This window comes from Ovis aries, chromosome 25, assembly GCF_016772045.2.
Source record: "Ovis aries strain OAR_USU_Benz2616 breed Rambouillet chromosome 25, ARS-UI_Ramb_v3.0, whole genome shotgun sequence".
Classification (NCBI taxonomy): domain Eukaryota; kingdom Metazoa; phylum Chordata; class Mammalia; order Artiodactyla; family Bovidae; genus Ovis; species Ovis aries.
In genome coordinates this window covers 14096891-14120021 of record NC_056078.1, presented here as the reverse complement: position 1 = coordinate 14120021, position 23131 = coordinate 14096891, and the positions used below count along the sequence as shown (strand labels likewise).

General features: G+C 38.5%; 1 protein-coding gene and 1 long non-coding RNA gene across 3 annotated transcripts in view; one reads left to right on the top strand and one right to left on the bottom strand.

Moving 5' to 3' along the window:
- The window catches only part of PHYHIPL (phytanoyl-CoA 2-hydroxylase interacting protein like), a 117030-nt gene extending 112348 nt beyond the window's left edge, over window positions 1-4682 (bottom strand). The window contains exon 1 of the mRNA XM_004021385.6: window positions 4314-4682. Coding sequence (XP_004021434.1) covers window positions 4314-4419 — 106 coding nt within the window. The 5' untranslated portion in view covers window positions 4420-4682. The remainder of the gene's footprint in view (window positions 1-4313) is intronic.
- Window positions 4683-4846: 164 nt separating this feature from the next.
- LOC132658624 (uncharacterized) overlaps window positions 4847-23131 on the top strand; it is a 405911-nt gene continuing 387626 nt past the window's right edge. For both annotated transcript variants that reach the window (XR_009598489.1, XR_009598488.1), the window contains exon 1: window positions 4847-5036. This is a non-coding gene — a long non-coding RNA (uncharacterized LOC132658624). The remainder of the gene's footprint in view (window positions 5037-23131) is intronic.

Here is a 23131-nt window from a genome sequence, read left to right as displayed (position 1 = left end):
TCACATGTGCTAGTACAGATCTATACTCTAAAAAAAATAAAGGAAACAATTGTTGAATCAAGAACATAGACGATCTCTGATGCAAATACCTACTCAAAGCAGGTATCAAGGTCACAATGCACATGAAACACAGTAAACAGCAGGTTTCAAATAGAAGCTGAAAATAGATTTTAGGATTAAGGTTGAGAAGGATATAACTGATGTGATAGAAAAACATAAGCAAAGATTAGAGTACTATAACTGTGATTTTACTGTTCATTTAAAATTCAGAATTTAGTTTCCATTGACTACTTATGAAACTGAAGTGACATAAGATTTTCTACATAAAACACAACTGAAATTTTTAAAAAAGATCTAAACCAAATATTGGCCAAATAATGAAGAATTATAAAGCAGTAGTTCATCTCAAGAAGGTATATGGAGAATAATATCCCATTTAAAATAACTACTATTCTCTATTTTGTGTCAAGAACTGCTTTATAATACTTAATTATCTCAACAACCCTACCGGACTGACATTTTATACCCATATTACATGAGAAAGCTTGAGGCTAAGAAGTGGTTAAGTAACTTCCCTAAGATCATGTATCTATCAAGAGTCAACATTTCATGAGAGGTCTGAATGTAAAATGGTATTACCACCATGCTACACGCATGTCAGTGAGACTCAGTAATGCCTACCTTAAATTCTTGTACTATTTGAGGTAATAGTTAAGAGTATTCGTCCTAGACATCTGCTTTAAAACATACCATTAAGAATGATCTAATACAGCACTGTGTTACTAAACACTCCTGTATTACCTTTTGTTTTCAAACAAAATTTGTTTAATTCACATGCCAGTGAAGAAGACAGTCTCAGCTGATTTATAATTTAAGTAAATAAGGTAAAGTCCAAATTGAATGGAGTTTATCTTTCAAAATATGTGGAGGGAGCTTGGATGCATGTAAAGCAACATAAAGATGAATCTTTCCTCCACAGCAAGGAAAGAAAGCTTCCATATGTATGATGGAAAAAAAAAAAAAGAGTGAAGAGAAGCAGTGTAGAATTCTATGTGTGGGGTCAGAGCTGTTTTGAAATGTCACAGGTCAGAGAGGGTCTGAAGTATCTATAAGAAGAAACAAACTGAAAATAAGTTTCCATATTACTAATGCTTCCAGATAAGAAATTATTTTGATTTTTTTGAAAACTCACCACTAAAGTGTATCATATACGTCACTTAAAGCCACTTCAACATACAAGAGAAGAAGAACAGGAACAGTCTTTTTCTTACAACAGACAAATCTGTTGTAAGAAAACAGCACATCTTCAGAGGTTTTCTAATAGAAGTCTGTCCAGAATCCTCATTTTGAACTACAAGTGAAATCTAGGCAGGGCCTTGTATTAGCGACCAGAGCACACATGCCTAGGATAAAACTATACATGAGATAATGTGTGTATGAAAACCCTCTTGCTTAATTAAAATATCTAATTATATGACCACTTGGATTCTATTACAACTTCTTCAGAAACTATTAAGCCTTTTGAGGGATGATGAGAAAAAGAAGCATTGTAAATTGTTACTAATAATGTAAACAGATAAGAAAAAAGGCAAATGACAAGGAAAAAAAACATAAAAGAGGATAAGACAAAGACAATAAGACATACAGTTATGTTTGCCAGCAGCTATAGCTCTCAGTTGATGTAATATGCAAAACATTATAAAATTAAAAACATCTGTAAGTGGAGAGGGTAAAAGGAGATGTTTATTAAACAATCATATGGTATCTTCTCTTATTCTACTTCATTCCACTTCTAAGGAATTAATGTTGCACTAATTTTTCTCATCATCAGATTCATATTAAAGTAGGAAAAGTAAAGAGCAAACAAGACACATTTATTTCTACAATCATACAATTATGAAAATATAACTCATTATGTACTTAAATGCAAAACAGACCTGCCACACATTTTTGTGTTATATATTTCCAGAAGTAAAACAATGAGACTGGAGAGGGAGTGAAAAGAAGGAAGTGAAGGAAGCAAATTCGTCTAGCTGAAAATTTCTCAATATAAAAGTATGACTAGATCTGGTTGAAAAACTTAATGTAACATTTTTAAATTGTTCTGTAAAAGTAACTATATCATCTCCTCTAAAGTATTCCTATGATGCCAACTTAACATTTTTGGAATTGACATACAGAGTTTCACAAAATGTAAAGTTAGGCATTTAACAAAATCTTTACATGAGCTATTTTCACATTTTACACATCTTTTAATAAAGAGTTAGCCTTTTGTAGTTGAAGACATAAGCTATTTTATAAAATGAAACTATTTAATTAACGTGTCGAATCTATTAGAAGTCTGTAAATAAGTAGTAATTTTCAAACTGCCTAGTGCCAGTACATCCCCAATTAAATGTTACATAATTCATTCATTTTGCGGGATTAGTAATGTGATCATAGAAACTAAAAAACATTACCAAAATGAAATAACTCTACTCCAGGAGAAGAGACGATAAATGCAGGATATTAATTTTTGTACATTATTAACTCTGTAAAGGTCATTAAAAAAAACTTTATTTTTCTTAGCATCTTAGAAACATCTGGTAAGTGCAATTTTAAGTACTAACTACTGGCTTTTGAGGAGCAACCATGAATTGCCTATTTCCAATAACTATAGTGACGAGCTTTTGATAAATTGTTGAAGCAGATGAAAATAAAATCTACCTTTATTATTGCTTTCTGGCAAACCAGCATAGGAAAATAAAAATATTTACAATGGTAACATTATAAAGTCATTTCACAAAAGTATAAACAAACCCATAGGACTTTCTATGAGGTATGTTAAAAATAATCTGTACAGTCCAATAGTGCAACTTCCTATATGGAATACAAAAACAATGAATTGTTAATGTCAAAAGTATGTGCACTTATTACTATGGTGACCAAAACAGTCTAGGGATGAAGAAAATAAAAGCAGCTTTTGCAAGAATATTTATTATCTATACTACACCTTTTTCAAAATTATTTAAAGTGCCTTCGGCTTCAAAGAGCAATTAATCCAAGAGTGGTTGTCCTAAATTTATTAATAAACGGAAATTCGGTGTTCAGTTGACCTAAACTGTACTATGCAGCAACGCCTAACCAAGTTATTACCATTTAAATGACTGGAAACAAGACCTCTGCTCTCTACTTGGATTATATACTGATCAATTTTACGACCTATTGTAAGTACATTAGTATATCTACATAACCGTGACTAAAAACCATTTTTAAATAATCGCTATACAGAGTTAAACACTAATTTCATTTACAATCAAAACTGTTCAGGGTCATCTTGACAACACATAAATTATTTTTCCTTTGTCACTTGTATAATTTTTTTTACAATTATTACATCAATCAGTGCTAATCAGATGACTTCTTTACAAATGAAGTTTTATTTCACATTACTGAAACAGCACTGACTCTCCAACTACTCCAACTAATAATACAGAAGCGCTCTAACTACCCATACTGCACATTGTACTAGTTTACCTTTAACGCTCAGATCTGTTTAATCAATTTCCTTTTTAAGGAGACTGTCAACTTTAACAATAGAATAAGCGATATGATATCAAGACACAACGGTAAGTACTCGCCACATACTCTGAATCACGGCAGATATATGAGGCCACTTCCATTACACATTTGTGACAGTTTCTGTCTGAATCACAGTTTCAAACCACGAAGCTTGTGGCTGTCCTTGGTGCTGAAACGCACTCTTCTGTCCCTCTACTGAAAAATAACTGTCACTTCAAATTCCATTTTGAAAGGATAAAAAGACTTCAAAATGTAGGAAGTCTGAAGATGGGAGGCTCAAAAAGGAACTAGTAAGTTTCCGGGCAGAGACCGCTAATGAGTGTGTGCTGGGGGCAGGGGGCAACGCTGGAAACATCCCGAGGGCTTTCTCCGGGAGACCCAGGAAAGTGGGACTGCGGCGAAGATCGGAAACACCGGGTCCGGAGCAGGAGACGCCGGCGGGAACGCCGCCCTCGCGGGGCAACCCCTCGGCGGGAGCCAGGCGGGCGACGACGGTGAGGGGCTCCGCGGCCGGGGACCACGGCGACTTCCCCAGCCAACCCGCGAGCCCCGGGGTCCTTTTGTTTCTGGGGTCTGAGGGGAGAGTGGGTGGGCGAAGGGGAGCCCCCATCAGCGCTCAACTGAACAAGCGGGACAACAAAAGACCCTACCGCCCGGGCCAGCAGGGTCGGCGGGAGCTCCAGTGGCCGCGGGGTCTGGCAGCGGGCTTTACCCCCACCCCCGCCAACCCTCACCGTCCCGGCCGCTCTTACCATCTCGGTCGCACAGCTGAATGGCCTCCAGGCTGAGGTTTTTGATCACCTCCTCACAGGGGCTGGTGGGGCTGTTGAGGGCATGATCCAGGCGCGGCACCTCCATTTTTCCAACCCCCTTCTCACGTCCGCCCGCTTCGTATCCAGGCTCTCTCCGAGGACCGTGTGGGAGAGAAGGGCGGGAAAGGAAAGGGGAGTGGCGGAGGAGAGGGAGGTGGCCTGGGACGCGGCGCTGAGGGGCCGATGCTGAACCGCCGGGCTGGAGAGCCGCTGCCGAGGCGACGGCAGTGGCTGGAGCTCCGCGGAGCGTGCGGCTCTGAGAGACCGAGACAGACCCGGCGCGAGGGCAGGAGGCGGCGCGCGCCCGGCGGGGAGGAGACGCGGCGCGCGGGGAACGTGAGGGAGAAGGCACGGGGCGCGCACGCGCGCGAGAGGACGCTCCCACCTGCTGGCGCGCCGCGCTCTCCTCTGTCCCTTCCCCGCCCCCACCCCACGCCCGGTCCTCCCGCGCGCACGCGCCCCCGGCTGCCCTCGCGTCTCGGCGCCCGCAGCCCCGCGCGTGAGTCGCCGGACGGTGGAGCGCACGGGAACGGCAGGCGTCAAGGGGGGTCGGGGAGGCGCTTGCTTTCTCCCTTCTCTCCTAGTGAGGGCGGTTCGGCGTTCTTTTCCCTCCTCACGGTGTCAGTCGGAACCAGGTTAGCACTGCGGCGTCTGCACGAGGAGGTGAGAGTGAGCAGTTTTGTTTATCAACGATTGAAGAAATGAGGGTCCAAACCCTTTTATATCGGGCGTTGGAACTACCTTCGCCGCGTCAAGGCCCCCGGCTACTCGCCTCCCAAAACCTACGTGTTCCGCCTGCCATTCCTCAGAAACAGCTACGTCTGTCCGAGAAATGAGCATATCAACTGAGGAATGGCGCGGTTTAGGGACAGGATTTTGGTCATCCTAAAGGAGGGACAAACAAGGGAATTAAGACCTACCAGAAAAGTAAGGGAATGAAGAGATGCTTGCCAGCCTGCTGGAACGGCAGCAAGCGTGGTTCAGGGACACCAGCCCCTGATTGCTCAGGCTTTGCAGAATAGCGTCGTTCGTTCATCTGTTTATTCACCCACCGAATAACTAATAAGTGCTAACTCTGTGCCAGGCTTTGTTCTGGGCGCCAGTGAAGGGTGAAAAGACAGTACCTGCCCTCAAGGATATGGAAGAAACCTTTTCCTTGTGGAAAATGGCCTTTCTTAAGTCACCCTAAACTTGTCTGCTTATTGTTTTAAACGTCACTTAAGATTTAGCAATAACTCAGTGAAGGTGCAAATAATTTTTTAAAAAGAAAATAGGTGTAGGTCACTGCTGATTGATCTCTGTTGCCATTTGCTTCTTTGGAATAGTTTTCGGGTTTGCTGCTATCTCGGTATCAAAAATAGTGCCCACTCCCCTTTAGAGTATAGATTCTGAAAAGAATTTAAAGTCTCTTCGTGTTTTTTCCAATTTCAAACCTAAATGTTAACCAGTAGAGTAACAGTTCACACAAAGATTCCTGTATGCTCTCGGTTCTAGTCACATCCATTTAGCCATGACATGACTAAATCTAGTTAATTGAAGCCTCATAAAACAGATGAACCAGCTTAAGGTAAAATAAGCCGGTGAAAAAATTTGGCACAACTGCAAGTTGTTAGAAATTTGTGGAAGATAATTGGGTATCATAAAGTGAAATGTCCTCATTATGAACCTAGATATTAATGAAGATGGGTCTCTTTCATGTAGTTTGAGAGCTTTTGTGTCAAGGTAGGGGGGTCCTCGAGAGAATAAATGATTACTTGTCAAGAAATATGACAAGATGGTGTTTATTGGTGAATTTCCTGTGTTCCAAGGTCTGGCTCTGGAGGACTAGAAATTGATATTGTCAGCCCAACCACAGGGTAGTGTTAAATTTCATAGCTGCATTAAGTTCACAAATCTTAAAAGGAACTGGGTAAGCTAGATTACGAATTTATTGGTTTACAGATGAGAAATATAATTCATGCTGCTGCTAAGTCACTTCAGTCCTGTCCGACTCTGTGCGACCCCATAGATGGCAGCCCACCACGCTCCCCTGTCCCTGGGATTCTCCAGGCAAGAACACTGGAGTGGGTTGCCATTTCCTTCTCCAATGCAGGAAAATGAAAAGTGAAAGTGAAGTCGCTCAGTCGTGTCCGACTCTTCACGACCCCATGGACTGCAGCCCACCAGGCTCCTCTGTCCATGGGATTTTCCAGGCAAGAGTACTGGAGTGGGGGTGCCATTGCCTTCTCCAAATATAATTCATACATATAATTAAAAGTATTCTCAGGTGGTGCTAGTGGTAAACAATCCACCTGCCAAGGCAGGAGAAGCAAGAGAGGCGGTTCTGTCTCTGGGTCGGGAAGATCCTCTGGAGTAGGAAATGGCAACCCACTCCATTATTCTTTCCTGGAAAATCCCATGGACAGAGAAGCCTGGCAGCCTGCAGTCCATGGGATCACAAAGAGCTGGGCACGACTGAGCGGGCACACACACATATACACACATGACTCATATATTTAAGAATCATCTTATATGTCCAAGGATACATAAGTACACAGTATATAAGATGTTGCAAACTATGAGTTTAAATCTTAACAGGAAAGGTATACATTTAAAAAGTAAAATGATGAGTATTATGAAAAAGCAAGTATGGGAGCTTGTGGAAGCACACACAGGGCCCACTGTAGCCTGATTAGTTAGGAAAGCCTCTAAAAGGATTTTAAGGGAATGGAAAATGGTCGAAATACTTTGATAAGGAAATTACCATGAACAGATTGTCAGACAGAATATTTGTATAATGGGAAACGGGGTAATGTTTTGAGAAGTATTAATGGTGACTTTCTGGGCATAAGACCATTCTATCCAAAGGACCTTCTGCTGAGGACTTAGATTATTACATAAGAAAATGAAACTTCTCTATTTTTCTTCTCGTACCTAAGTTTCAGTTTAATTCCAGTCCCCAAGTACTTAACATCATTTAATTGTTAGCTTGAGGTGACCACTGTTACAGTCAAAATCCTACCAGTAATTCAAGCTCTGACTCAAGTGGTACATATAGATTATTCCCACTGCCAGAAAGCCCTGTTTTATTTACACAGGGCTTTGTTTATAATTTACAGACAAAATCACACCATGATTCATAAGTTATTATTAAACATGAATCAGGCTCAAATTTGAAAATGATCTTAAATATATCCGTTTTCAATCCCTTCTCCAGTGTTCAAGCCCTTCACAAGAAGCTGTTTACCTTTTAAGAAATGGTAAATTAAAATCCTAATGAAATAACCTAGTCTTACTCTATCTGAGCCCAAACATGCCTACTGTGAGGTCAATACAAAGGTCTTAATTTTCTCCTGTGTTGGTCATACACAATAATGATAATCCTTCTTCCTTCTGCCCATATATATTCAGTTCTTTAGATAAATGCTCCTAGTTCTTTCAAACATTTCTGATACTGTGTCGATTTGAGTCCTTCTGTCGCTCTGAACACACTTCTCTGGATAACTCTAACTTTTGTAAGAGTTCATAGGTAAACATACTAGGTGTGGAAATATTATATATTTAATTCAGTTCAGTTCGGTTCAGTATCTCAGTCATGTCCGACTCTTTGCGACCCCATGAACCACAGCATGCCAGGCCTCCCTGTCCATCACCAGCTCCCGGAGTCCACCCACACCCATGTCCATTGAGTCGGTGATGCCATCCAACCATCTCATCCTCTGTTGTCCCCTTCTCCTCCCACCTTCAATCTTTCCCAGCATCAGGGTCTTTTCAAATGAGTCAGCTCTTCACATCAGTTGGCCAAAGTATTGGAGTTTCAGCTTCAGCATCAGTCCTTCCAATGAACACCCAGGACTGATCTCGTTTAGGATGGACTGGTTGGATCTCCTTGCAAGTCCAAGGGGCTCTCAAGAGTCTTCTCCAACACCACAGTTCAAAAGCATCAATTCTTCTGCACTCAGCTTTCTTCAAATTCCAACTCTCACATCCATACATGATCACTGGAAAAACCACAGCCTTGACTAGACAGACCTTTGTTGGCAAAGTAATGTCTCTGCTTTTGAATATGCTGTCTAGGTTGGTCATAACTTTCCTTCCAAAGAGTAAGTTTCTTTTAATTTCATGACTGCAGTCACCATCTGCAGTGATTTTGGAGCCCCCCAAAATAAAGTCAGCCACTGTTTCCACTGTTTCTCCATCTATTTGCCATGAAGTGATGAGACCAGATGCCATGCACGATCTTAGTTTTCTGAATGTTGAGCTTTAAGCCAACTTTTTTACTCTCCTCTTTCACTTTCATCAAGAGGCTCTTTAGTTCTTCACTTTCTGCCATAAGGGTGGTGTCATCTGCACATCTGAGGTTATTGATATTTCTCCTGGCAATCTTGATTCCAGCTTGTGCAATTATATTACAAATATACGTGAAGAAATACTCAGTAGTCTATTACTGTCTTTGCTTTATATGCCAGACATCTTTATTGCAGCCCAGGAACACATTAATTTCTGACAGTTTTATCACTCTGCTTATACATCCTGAGCTTACAATAACATAGAACGTATTCTTCCTGAACATTTCTTATTTCCCTCTTGAAGTTGTAAGTTTTGAGTACATATTATATGTGTGCATTGAGCAGATACTTCAGTACAATTTGATGAGTTACTTGATTGAAATTCATTTAGTACTTTTAATGTGTTTAATTGTAATGTTGCAGCTAGCCTAGAATTTTGTCATACCTAAAGAAAAAGTAGGTTACAATGTCCTTTAGGTAAGTTTGTCAGTGCCAAGATCATGTAAGACCCAACCCACAGCTATAGGCACCACCCAGCTTTTTAAATTGCTAGGCAGAGGGCAAAGAGAGAACCAGTACCATAGGTTGAAGCAAACTCTGAAAAATGCATAGCAAATACAGAGTGGTTTTTCTTTATCTCATAACATAACTTTTTCTAAGCTTTGATTATAAATGGTGGAGTGAAAGAAAACTCATGATTGATGGAGACAAGCTTGAAAGGAACTCAGATATTCTAAATTCTTTATTTTGATTCAAGTTGAGTAGAGTCTGAGCGGGTGAAGATCAGATGAAATAATGTGTATGTGAGCTGTGAGGCATTTCAGAAAGTTAGGATATTATTATGGGACACTAAGAATGCCATTAAGAAATATCTAGTCAATTTCATAGTACACATTTCTGGAAATATTTTAATAGCTATTTCAAAACAGGAAGCACATCCATATTTAGAATGTCTTTATGATTTAGTGTGGGGAAAATTTATTAAAATTTTTTAAATTTTAATTGAGTTAATTATTTTAATTTTTAAACTTAAAAATTAATTTAAAAATTTTAAACTTAAAAATTAATTTTCAAGTTTAAAAATTATTCCTGGTTTTGCTCTCAGTTTTATCCAGTGATAGATTTTTGGCAAACCCATAAGCAAATGATCAGCTTTAAATTGCTGCCCAATATTTTTTTTCTTTTCTTCTCAATATTTAATTTCTACAGTCTTCATTCTGTACCACCAAACACTGATGGGAGAAGATAAAGAACTATAATGACCTAATCCATTATAAATTCATGCTGTCAGAGTTCAGCTTGCTTAATATTTCAGTGGCTACTGCAAACTACTTCTCTTTGAAACTCCTAGCTCTTCTCTCACTTTCAAGAGATGGTCTCTTCTTCTCCCTCTCTTGTTCCTACGGGGGGAAAAAAAAAGGCAGAATGAAGTTTCTCATTTGTTCTTATCGTTAGCTCAGTGGGTCCTGGTAAAACTTGCTACTTTTCCTTCACCTCTGCTCTCCATTCAGTGCCTGTGTATTGTGGAAAATAGTTAGATTCCTATTAATATTTTTACCCACTCCAGCTATTTTGGTCTTTTTCCTTCCTCTAATTCCACTCCCCCCCAACATTTTTTTTTTGGTCTGTAAACATTATCAGATCTTTTTGATTTTAAATATTATGTTCCTTGAACCATCCAGTTACTATCCACTTTCTTAATTTTTAAGGTATATAAAGAGCCCATTGTAAATTGGAAAGTGCCATAAAAGTGTTAACTTGTTGCATCTGTTTCCTTTTGATTCTTGTGCAGTTTATCACCTATCCTCACCACTATGATTCTTAACTTTTCAAAATCATCTTTGGATTTTATAAGATTTCTCATCACCGAATATAAAAACCTTTTATCATTTGTATCCTCTTTGATATTTCAGCAATTTATTTCTGCTGAACTTCTATAGCACTGGACTCTATTGGCTATCTTCCTGAATGTATGCTTAATGTTTATCTACTCTGGCTTCTAAGCTACCCTCTTGAGTGTAGGTGTTCAGTAAAGTCCATCCTCTGATATTATATTCCTCTCTGTTGAAAGCCATTTCTTCCAAGAATGCATGCTTTCCCACAAATGTTAATGTTTACTTAATGTTTAAATTCTCATCTTTAACTTCAAATCTCTATCTCAAGTTCTCAACTATAAACAAAAACTGTTGCTCTGTTTCCAGTTAATGAACATTGTTATTTACATTTCCTTAACCATTTCTAATCGATCAGTTCATCCCCCAAACAGATTCCCTTTTCTGATTTCTCCGTTTATTGTCACTGGCAGCAGTATCCCTTTAGTCACTATTACCCAGTTTTCTGATTTTTTAAAATTTTCCTCTTCAAATGAAACTATCCTCAAAATAATTATTAATTTGCAGTAGTTCTTGGATATGTGATTTTGTTTCTGAAATATTCCAGAATATAAGTACTGCTAATATATTAAGTTCTTGTCATTTTGACCAGATTATTGAAATTACTGTGTGCATAGTCTTCCTATCTCCCTTCTTCAATCAAACTGATACTAAGATCAACACACTAAAGCACTTTGTTGATCAGAACTTGCTCAATAAATTACAGTGCTACCTATTTTTTGTTCTAGATTTAATGGTGAGTTACTGAAGTTTTTAAGGCAGGTATATGACAGTTACAAAGCAATGTTTTATAAGGTTAATCTCCCATGTTTCACAGGATGAATGGAATGGAGGAAGACAGAAGTTTAGGAGATTATTATAGTCCAGGCAAAAATATAATGTATTATAGACCAAGGTAGTGAAATTGGGAATGTAAAGGAAGCAACGGATTTGACAGAGTGGTTGTATGCTATTGTTTTCTGAGATTATTTTTAAAAATTATAGAATGGAGAGGTTCTTCAATATTTTGCTATTTTGAAACATTAAATTGTTTGCTCATATGAATGATGGCTATATACTATAACTGTTAATTTTACAGTATAGCATCATATGACACATGAAGTAAGAAAAATGTATTAAACATACTTCTTCCATCTTTAAACCCAATAGTTATTTGCCAGTGATACAAAAGTAGATTAATCTTAAAAACTAAAGCAACATCTAGCCCTTATTCTATATTTGTAAATAAAGAAAGCTCAACTAAAAATGGCTCTCAGGGAAACATGTCTTAGAATCCCCTCTGCTTTCACTAGTTAAAATATAAAAGGATTTGGTGTTGAAGGGAAGAAATCTTGGAAGGAATAGATGAGAAAGAACTTCTCTATACATTGAACCACTTTGATGGAATGCCTTTCTCTTCTGTGGTCTTTCCTGTTTTGTTTAATATGTATTACAACAGAATACTTTCATAATGCATTCAGCTCCACAGCTTTCCCTAAGTGTCATGTCAGGTAATATTGAAAATGGATTCTGTATAGTGAGTAGAGACATATAAGTATATAGTCACAATCAGTTTGCCACAGTTATAGGTTGTGCTTGCCTTCACAGATTTATCTTTCTAGTTTTGAGTTTTTCGCTGTTCACTTACATATTTACATTATTGACAAACAGGATCTCCAGTCCGTTCCCCTCAAACACAGCTCAAAAATCCTTCCCTGAAATCCTGATTTAGTTAGTGTCCCCTTAAATATAACCACAGAAATTTCCTGATGAGTCTTTTTTTAGGATTTTTATCTCAGCAGAATTAGAGCTGTGACTTTTATAATGATTAACATTTTGTTTCCTGAAATTCTTCCTAAGCTAAAGGAAAATGCCTATAGGATCTCTAAAAATCCTCTCATTTTTCTAAACACCCAATTCTCTTTCAAATTGTACTGTAACACCGATGATGTTATGTAGCTCATATTTACATTTATTAGTATAAGAAGCGCTGGTTCAACAACCATATCTGGCCTTGAGAATTGCTCCGTAATATTTGAATAAACAAAACTACTAGAAAACCATTGCACTCAAATGGATTTTAACATTGCTGACCACATAAGCCTAGAGGCTAGGCCTGCTCCAAGATCCATGATGAAAAAAACTTCAGCGTGGACAGAGGTTTGTTAAGAAAATGATTCAGTCAGTAACATCCAATGAACGATGAGTCAGTGCTCTATGTATGTACATATGTATGCGTGAGGTTAGTGCACGTTATTGAATAGCCATTAGGGTTTCTTTGATAATACAAAGACTGCCATGTCAACATTTCCCCTTAACCCCATGTTATTGCTGTTATCCTGTAATGCAGATTAATGGAGTTGCTTCTGGCTAACTAATTTTAGGAAGAGGAGATGGCATCATAAAAGTTAACACAACAGCTATTCACAGGAGAGGCTTCAACTAGAAAGCAGCAGTAGTGAGGGTCTCTCACCTTCTAATCTTCCAACTCTCACCTTCTGATCTTCCTAATAAAGCCCCCATCATTCAGACACATAAATGAGACCATATATTTATCGTCCCAATGTGTGTTCATATTCATTGTCTGATATTCATAAATTGTTAAACCCTTAAAGATTGGAAAAGTTGTTTTAATACTTGCTTGTTTGAAACTTCTCCACAGTAGCTAGCCCAAATTGTATGTGATATGTCTGCCAACTAGAAAACTGTTTCCCCTGTAAGTAGCCTGCTATATGTAGAGGGAACTCCATAGTCGACATTGTATGAAATAAAAAACTTCCTCCACTGTCAAAGTTTCCCCACTTATCTTGAAGACACAGAGAACAGTTAATTCTTCTTCACAAGATAGCCATATCTGTATAATTCAAAACACTGTATATCTTCTGATTCGTCATTTCCCTAGTCCAAATCTTAGATATTGCAGCTTGACTCAGTGGATATCGAGTCCTGAGTTTACTCTGAATTTGCTCTAAAAGTATGTATTTCCCTCTGAAAATACAGTGTTCAGAACAAACACAATATAATGGGAATGATCTGATTACAATAGAGCAACTTATCTGTACTGTTTGATTACAAGGAAGTACTTTTATATAAATTTTCAGTTCATTCACATTAAAAATGTTATTTGTTATTTGACAATGTATGGCTATTCATATTTTAAAGTCCTTCACAGTAACTTTCATTTATTATTCCTCACAGCCACCTTCTTGAACTTTTGTTTTTTAAGCTGAAAGAAGTGCCCACAATACTCATTTTTACAAATCACAGATGATATTAAAGCTAATTATGCATAACATATCAAAAATGGAATAACTACTGCAGTGCAGTTACACTTTGTGTAGCTTCTTGATTATTCTATGGTCCTTAAGATCTTTGAACCATAGTATATCATGAAACTTGATAATAAGATTTTTGTTTATGATAAGTGTCATATAACCACAGAGTATCTGTGAATTCACACATTTTGTGGCACAGATCATGGGCTAATCTTACATTAGGTGTGGAAGCTGTTGACAGTCCATGAAATTCAATAAAAAAAACCTTATTTCAGATAGACATAGGGCAAACCTGACAGCCTTGTAAGGATTTAGTTGATGCTAAATCCTTATAATGATAAGGGAGATCATTTGTTTGGTTTCTCATGTGATACTTATTTTATTACAACATAGTTTGACATTACATGAACTTTTCTCCACATAAATGTTGCTCAGCTAATCTAGTGGTTTGACTGTTTGAGGTCTCAGAACTGAGGGATTAAAGGATCCTTAATCAAACATAGCCAATAGAGAGACTGAGTGTACAGAGGTACTGCATAGACAGTACACCTATGGAAAAGGTCCTAATACTCCTAGGAACCAGACTGATACAAAGTTAAGTACTGAGCTATTACCTTGTGACATTGAGCTTTTAAGAGACTAGGCACATTTTCATTCTTGCCACAAGCTACATTTTGTTGCCCTGGTTTCTGTTCCATATTATCTCACTATTTTACATCCATGCATCAGTCACTCTTTCTGTATCTTATTCTTTCTTTCTTTTTGTATCATAGAAGCTAAATGTCCACGTGGGACGGGACAATGAACAAAAGATGAAACAAAACAGATATAGGACCATTATAGGATATTAGTCAGGTGTTGAAGAAGACTCTTGAGAGTCCCTTGGACTGCAAAGAGATCAAACCAGTCCATCCTAAAGGAAATCAGGCCTGAATATTCATTGGAAAGACTGATGCTGAAGCTGAAGCTCCAATACTCTGGCCACCTGAGGGGAAGAAATGACTCACTGGAAAAGACCTTGATGCTGGGAAAGATTGAAGGCAGGAGGAGAAGGGGATGATAGAGGATGAGATGATTGGATGACATCATTGACTTGATGGACATGAGTTTGAACAAGCTCTGGGAGCTGGTGATGGACAGGGAGGCCTGGTGTGCTGCAGTTCATGGGGTCGCAAAGAGTCGGACATGACTGAGCAACTGAACTGAATCAGCTCCTCTGTTTCTCTCTCTTAAGATTGTCTTTATTTTTATATGAATGATATTTTAAATTGTTTTTTGGGCACACTGCCCAGTGTGTGACATTTTTATTCCTCAACCAGGGATTAAACACACGCCCCTTGCAATGGAAGCATGGAGTCTTCACTACTGGATTACCAGGGAAGTCCCTTAAGGATGTCTTTATAGGTGACCTTAAATAACTGTTTACTTCAGGAAATATATTAGTATGCTTTTTTGTCAAAATAATTTGGTGTCACATGAGCAAATCAAGCATCTAATTTGTTTTATAGTTTTAAAATACTTTTTTAAATATCTTTTCAAAATTGTGCCAGATTTTCTTAAGTCAACTTGTAATCACTTGGTCTCATGTCTTCATAAGAGGATGGTAATCTGTAGTAGTAGATGGTACAAATGATGTTTTTCTCGTCTCAGTCACCTTCTTATGGATGAGCAGAAAAATGCCTATGGGTCAAAACCTATGATTGATTTTTTTTCTTCTGCCATGTCAGATGAAAACTTAATTTGGATGTACTAAGTTTCTATTTCAAGAGTCTTGTTTTTTCTTTCTTACCCTAAGTCTTCAGTTCCTTTATCAAGATAATTGGCTGTAAATGATTTAAAAGTCTAAGCTCATAGAAGTATTTATATAGCTGAGTTATACGATAATTTAGCTTTCAAGCTTAATCTTTGACCTCCTTGACTAGATCTGTCTACTCTCTATCCTTCAATTCCCCAGACTTTGAAGAAGACAGCCAACACTAAATCAGTAAATCAGCATTTTTTTTCTTTTCCTTTTTGTTTTGAGTGGTAGTAGCCTGTGAATGGGCTTCCCAGGTAACTCAGTGGTAAAGAATCCATCTGCCAGTGCAGGATACACAGGTTCATATCCCTGGGTTGGGAAGATCCCCTGGAGAAGGGCATGCCAACCCATCCAGTATTCTTGCCTGGAAAATTCCATGGACAGAGGAGCCTGGTGGCTTCTGTCCATGGGGGTCTCAGAAGAGTGAGACATGACTTAGTGACTAAATAACATCAACTGAGAAGCCTGTGGATACTGAATAGGAGAATATTTGCCAAATCATTGACTTGCAGACTAAATCAACAAATGTAAACTCCATTGGTTTGATTAATGCAATTTAACAAAGACTTTTAGTACTTCCTATATATAGGGCAGTTTTGTATCTACTTAAAATGCATAACCTTTAAATGTGTGCATGTATCATTTTAAAATTCCAAAATAATAGAATAATACTTATTATTATACCTTCCCACTTACAGTTCAGTTCAGTTCAGTCACTCAGTCGTGTCTGACTCTTTGAGACCCCATGAATCACAGCATGCCAGGCCTCCCTGTTCATCACCAACTCCCGGAGTTCACTCAGGCCCACGTCCATCGAGTCAGTGATGCCATCCAGCCAGCTTATCCTCGGTCGTCCCCTTCTCCTCCTGCCCCCAATCCTTCCCAGCATCAGAGTCTTTTCCAATGAGTCAACTGTTCGCATGAGGTGGCCGAAGTACTGGAGTTTCAGCTTTAGCATCAGTCCTTCCAATGAAATCCCAGGGCTTATCTCCTTCAGAATGGACGGGTTGGATCTTCTTGCAGTCCAAGTGACTTTCAAGAGTCTTCTCCAACACCGCAGCTAAAAAGCATCAATTCTTCGGCGCTCAGCCTTCTTCATAGTCCAACTCTCACATCCATATATGAGCACTGGAAAAACCATAGCCTTGACTAGATGGACCTTTGTTGGCAAAGTAATATCTCTGCTTTTGAATATGCTGTCATAATAGGTTGGTCATAACTTTTCTTCCAAGGAGTAAGCGTCTTTTAATTTCATGGCTGCAGTCACCATCTGCAGTGATTTTGGAGCCCCCCCCCCAAAAAAAGATGAAGTCTGACACTGTTTCCACTGTTTCCCCATCTATTTCCCATGAAGTGATGGGACTGGATGCCATGATCTTAGTTTTCTGAATGTTGAGCATTAAGCCATCTTTTTCACTCTCCACTTTCATCAAGAGGCTTTTGAGTTCCTCTTCACTTTCTGCCATAAAGGTGGTGTCATCTGCATATCTGAGGTTATTGATATTTCTCCCGGTAATCTTGATTCCAGTTTGTGCTTCTTCCAGCCCAGCGTTTCTCATGATGTACTCTGCTTCATGTATTTTATTAAAAGAAATTTTAGGTAGGTGGTGATGATCATGGCTTTCCAGGTTGTGCAATGATAAAGAATCTGCCTGCCAATGCAGGAGATGCAGGTTGATCTCTGGGTTAGAAAGATCCCCTGAAGTAGGAAATGGCAACCCACTCCAGTATTCTTGCCTAAAAAATTCCCTGGACAGAGTAGCCTGACAGGCTACAGCCCATGGAGTTGCAAAGAGCTGGACACGACTGAGCACACGCACATGGTAATGACCTAGGGAGACAAATAGGAAAGAGATGAAGGATTTTTTTTTTTAAATTTCTGTAAGGTAGTAAACGTGTTTTGGTGCTGGAAAATAGGACGTGCTCAGTAAATAGTTGACTACACAGTGGATAATATTTTAATTGTTTTTCTAAGTGGATGGTGATTATTTGGGGTTATATTTCACTTAGTTTTTTAGGCTAATAAAATTAATTAGTATTAAATGAATGTGTGTCAGCTAATTATAAAAATGTTAATCAGAGGAAAAATGGGGGAAAAATCCTTAACGTTTTTGTATAAATTCAGTTCAATCGCTCGGTCGTGTCCAACTATTGCGACCCCATGAATCGCAGCACACCATGTCTACCAGTCCATCACTGACTCCCGGAGTTTACTCAAACTCATGTCCATCAAGTTGGTGATGCCATCCAGCCCTCTCATCTTCTGTCGTCCCCTTCTCCTCCTGCCCCCAATCCCTCCCAGCATCAAGGTCTTTTCCAATGAGTCAACTCTTTATATGAGGTGGCCAAAGTACTGGAGTTTCAACTTCAGCATCAGTCCTTCCAATGAACACCCAGAGCTGATCTCCTTTAGAATGGACTGGTTGCATCTCCTTGAAGTCCAAGGGACTCTCAAGAGTCTTCTCCAACTCCACAGTTCAAAAACATCAGTTCTTCAGTGCTCAGCTTTCTTCACAGTCCAACTCTCACATCCATACATGACCACTGGAAAACCATAGCCTTGACTAGATGGACCTTTGTTGGCAAAGTAATGTCTCTGCTTTTGAATATGCTGTCTAGGTTGGTCATAACTTTCCTTCCAAGGAGTAAGCGTCTTTTAATTTCATGGCTGCAGTCACAATCTGCAGTGATTTTGGAGCCCCCCCCCCAAAAAAAAGATGAAGTCTGACACTGTTTCCACTGTTTCCCCATGTATTTCCCATGAAGTGATGGGACCAGGTGCCATGAAGTTAGTTTTCTGAGTATTGAGCTTTAAGCCAAGTTTTTCACTCTCCTCTTTCACTTTCATCAAGAGGCTTTTGAGTTCCTCTTCACTTTCTGCCATAAAGGTGGTGTCATCTGCATATCTGAGGTTATTGATATTTCTCCTGGCAATCTTGATTCCAGCTTGTGCTTCTTCCAGCCCAGCATTTCTCATGATGTACTCTGCATAGAAGTTAAATAAGCAGGGTGATGGTATACAGCCTTGATGTACTCCTTTTCCTATCTGGAACCAGTCTGTTTTTCCATGTCCAGTTCTAACTTGTTTCCTGACCTACATATAGGTTTCTCAAGAGGCAGGTCAGGCAGTCTGGTATTCCCATCTCTTTCAGAGTTTTCCACAGTTTATTGTGATCCACACAGTCAAAGGCTTTGGCATAGTCAATAAAACAGAAATAGATGTTTTTCTGGAACTTTCTTGCTTTTTTGATGATCCAGCAGATGTTGGCAGTTGATCTCTTGTTCCTCTGCCTTTTCTAAAACCAGCTTGAACATCTTGAAATTCACGGTTCACATATTGCTGAAGCCTGGCTTGGAGAATTTTGAGCATTACTTTACTAGCGTGTGAGATGAGTGCAATTGTGCGGCAGTTTGAGCAGTCTTTAGCATTGCCTTTCTTTGGGATTGGAATGATGAAAACTGACCATTTCCAGTCCCGTGGCCACTGCTGAGTTTTCCAAATTTGCTGGCATATTAAGTGCAGCACTTTCACAGCATCATCTTTCAGGATTTGAAACAGCTCAACTGGAATTCCATCACCTCCACTAGTTTTGTTCGTAGTGATACTTTCTTAAGGCCCACTTGACTTCACATTCCAGGATGTCTGGCTCTAGGTGAGTGATCACACCAGCGTGATTATCTGGATTGTGAAGATCTTTTTGTACAGTTCTTCTGTGTATTCTTGCCATCCCGTCTTAATATCTTCTGCTTCTGTTAGGTCCAGACCATTTCTGTCCTTTATTGAGCCCATCTTTGCATGAAATGTTCCCTTGGTATCTCTAATTTTCTTGAAGAGATCTCTAGTCTTTCCCATTCTGTTGTTTTCCTCTATTTGTTTGCATGGATCGCTGAGGAAGGCTTTGTTATCTCTTCTTGCTGTTCTTTGGAACTCTGCATTCAGTGCTTATATCTTTTCTATTCTCCTTTGCTTTTTGCTTCTCTTCTTTTCACAGCTGTTTGTAAAGCCTCCTCAGACAGCCTTTTTGCTTTTTTGCCTGGGGATGGTCTTGATCCCTGTCTCCTGTACAATGTCATCAACCTCCATCTATAGTTCATCAGGCACTCTGTATATCAGATCTAGTCTCTTAAGTCTACTATGTACATATAGTTAATAAAGTTGATATATTATTTTTAATTTCCTTTTTGATAATATTTAAAATACATACTCTATAAATAGCCTTTTAAAGTCATTATAAAGTGTTGTACATTGTATTTATTTTCTATTTATAGTTTACTCAGGAATAATTTCGGAGAAGGCAGTGGCACCCCTCTCCAGTACTCTTGCCTGGAAAATCCCATGGACAGAGGAGCCTGGTGGGCTGCAGTCCATGGGTTCGCTGAGTCGGAGACGACTGAACAACTTCACTTTCACTTTCATCCATTGGAGAAAGAAATGGCAACCCACTTCAGTGTTCTTGCCTGAAGAATCCCAGGGATGGGGGAGCCTGGTGGGCTGCCATCTATGGGGTTGCAGAAAGTCGGATACTACTGAAGTGACTTAGTAGCAGCAGCAGCATATACAAGACACTACAAACTAGGACACAGAGTATAAGACTTAATTCTGAGATTGAATTTACTGATAAGATGATAACAGTCTTCTGCCATTGAATAGATCTTTAATTCACACAAATAATTTGCTTTTCATGATATGATACATGCTGTAACCACTTTTTAGTCAGAAAGAAAGACACTGGTAGCCTAGAATATATTAAAAATATGATGAAGAAAAAAATGAAAATATGATGCTTCTTTATAATTCACTCTTTTATTTTCCATGCTGTTGGTTTGTTTTATAGTGGTACCAGTTGGTCTGTACTTGTATTCTGTGTCAAGCATGTGCTTTATAATACTGTTTTAGGGGAGAAGGGCATATGGAGAAGGAGAGGAGATACGGAAAACCTTAAATATTTTATCAAAATACTTGTAAGTACTGATGTTTCGCATTTTTACACAAGAAAAGTAGAGCCTAGAATAAGGCAAAACGTAGCAAATGCTGCAGGAGAGGAAGAAATTGTGTGCTGTGCAAGCGTAAAAAAGGGAGAAATTAATTTCAGCTAGGGGAAATCTATGTGAATAAAATGCTTGTCCTGAGTGCTGTTAAGTACAATAAACTAAAGTGCCATCAGCTTGCTTCTGTAGGCTCTGTATTTTACTCAGAGTGCTGCTGAGTCAGCCGTTTTAATCTGTAGAGGGATCCACAGAAGCATTCATCTTTTCCCCAAAATAGTTTTTTTTTTCCTTCTTTTCTATAGATAAGAAAAAATTGTTTGATTAAACAACTTCATGTCAACATATGTGATAGGTTCTTTCAGGTTGGGCTGTTGTAGTGAGTAGGGAGGATGAGTGCTCTCTGTGCAGAAGCCATTTAACAATGATGAATAATGAGACCAGTTCTGTAGACAATTTTAACCTTATTGAATGTAATGGAAGTACTTGTGTATACTATGAAATATCTCTATACTATTATAAAGGCTTCTATTAACTCTTTATTTTCTTGCTGAATCTGTAAGAATTACATTACATTGTAAGATTGGCCTGGCAGTGCTATTTGAAAATCTGGGCTTCTGAATATTGACTGAGCTCTGGTTGATTTTGAGTGATAACCTATGATACCATAAGTTTGAATTTTTAAAGTTATCAAATATTATTTTCTTACACTGTAGTCTGTGGCTATTAAGTTAAAATTGTCTCAGGCTGTTTAATCTCCTATAAATATAAATATGATTTATATTTCTCTTAAAATGTAAGTATAAATATACTGTTATTTGTATAAATATATATCTATATATTATTATTATATATATCACATTAGAATATATGTTAATTAAAACCATAGCAGTTTCCATGTTTATAGCCTTAATAATTCTTTTCTCTGTCCATGTCTTCAAATAAAGCCTAGAAAAACAAATAGGGCCTGTTTCATAGATGCTGGCTAATACTCCCACAGCATGTAACTTCCAAACATATTTAATAAATAGCATCACTAGTATATGGCTTCCCTGGTGGCTCGGTCGGTAAAGAATCTGCCTGAAATGCAGGAGACCCAGGTTCTATCGATGGGTCACGAAGATCCCCTTTAGAAGGAAATGGCAACCCATTCCAGTATTCTTGCCTGGGAAATCCCATGAACAGAGGAACTGCTGTTCATAGGTTCCTTGCAACCCCAGGGCTGCAGTCCATGGGGTTGCAAGAGTCAGACACGACTTAGCAACAAAACCGCCACAATCACTAGTGTATGTTTTGCTCTACCTACAAGCAGTGTATAATAAAATAATTTCAGAGGACATAAATTTTCAATTGCCAATTTTTATCTCAGTGGAGTTTTCATTGTGATATGCATGTCTTTGTCTTACATGTGAGATTTCTGACTGTCCTATATAATTAAACTTCATGCTTACAAAATATAAAACTTATCTTTTTTTATCTCAGCTTAAAAAGCAGAGAGATTACTTTGCCAACAAAGGTCCATCTAGTCAAAGCTATGTTTTTTCCAGTAGTCATGTATCGGTGTGAGAGTTGGACTTTGAAGAAAGCTGAGCGCCGAAGAATTGATGCTTTTGAACTGTTGGAGAAGACTCTTGAGAGTCCCTTGGACTGCAAGGAGATCCAACCAGTCCATCCTAAAGGAAATCAATCCTGAATATTCATTGGAAGAACTGATGCTGAAGCTGAAACTCCAATACTTTTGCCACCTGATACAGAGAACTGACTCATTGGAAAAGACACTGATGCTGGGGAAGATTGAAGGCAGAAGGAGAAGGGGATGAAGAGGGTGAGATGGTTGGATGGCATCACGGACTCAATGAACATGAGTTTGAGTAAAGTCCAAGAGTTGACAATGGACAGGGAGGCCTGGTGTGCTGCAGTCCATGGGGCTGCAAAGAGTCAGACACGACTGAGCGACTGAACTGAACTGAGTACATTATAATATTGTAAAGTCATCTTTTGTATAACTCATATTCCATTACCAGAACCATTCACTCTTCTCTTTTTCCATTATGTTTTCTGGGATTTTCCAATCATATACCACCAAGAGGTAGCAGTTCATACTTTATCTTTGCCCCCAGTGTGAAATTACATTTATTAAAAAATAAAAATATATGTAAATATTTCTAATATATCTAAGATTTTTCCTAGTTAAAAGGTATCTAAAATAAGAATATTAAGTACACATAGACCTATTTTGTATCCTATGATTCTGGAGATACAAGATTTTAAGCGGACCCAGATATCATATGCTTTCATAAAGTCTTTATACATTTCTGTATATGTTAATAAACAAGCACCAAAACTAAGGTGGAAGGTCTTTGTCTTTACTGTGAGTCTAAGCTGCTGATGCCCTCCTCAGACTTTTGTCTACACACTTTTAAACTGTTACTAATGTAACACACAGATCCTTGAGAAATAAATGTTTTAAAATCACAACAAATATAATTAAACTTTCTGAGTTAACTAATTACTTTTTATCTTAATTTTTATTTTATATTGAGATATAGTTGATTTATAG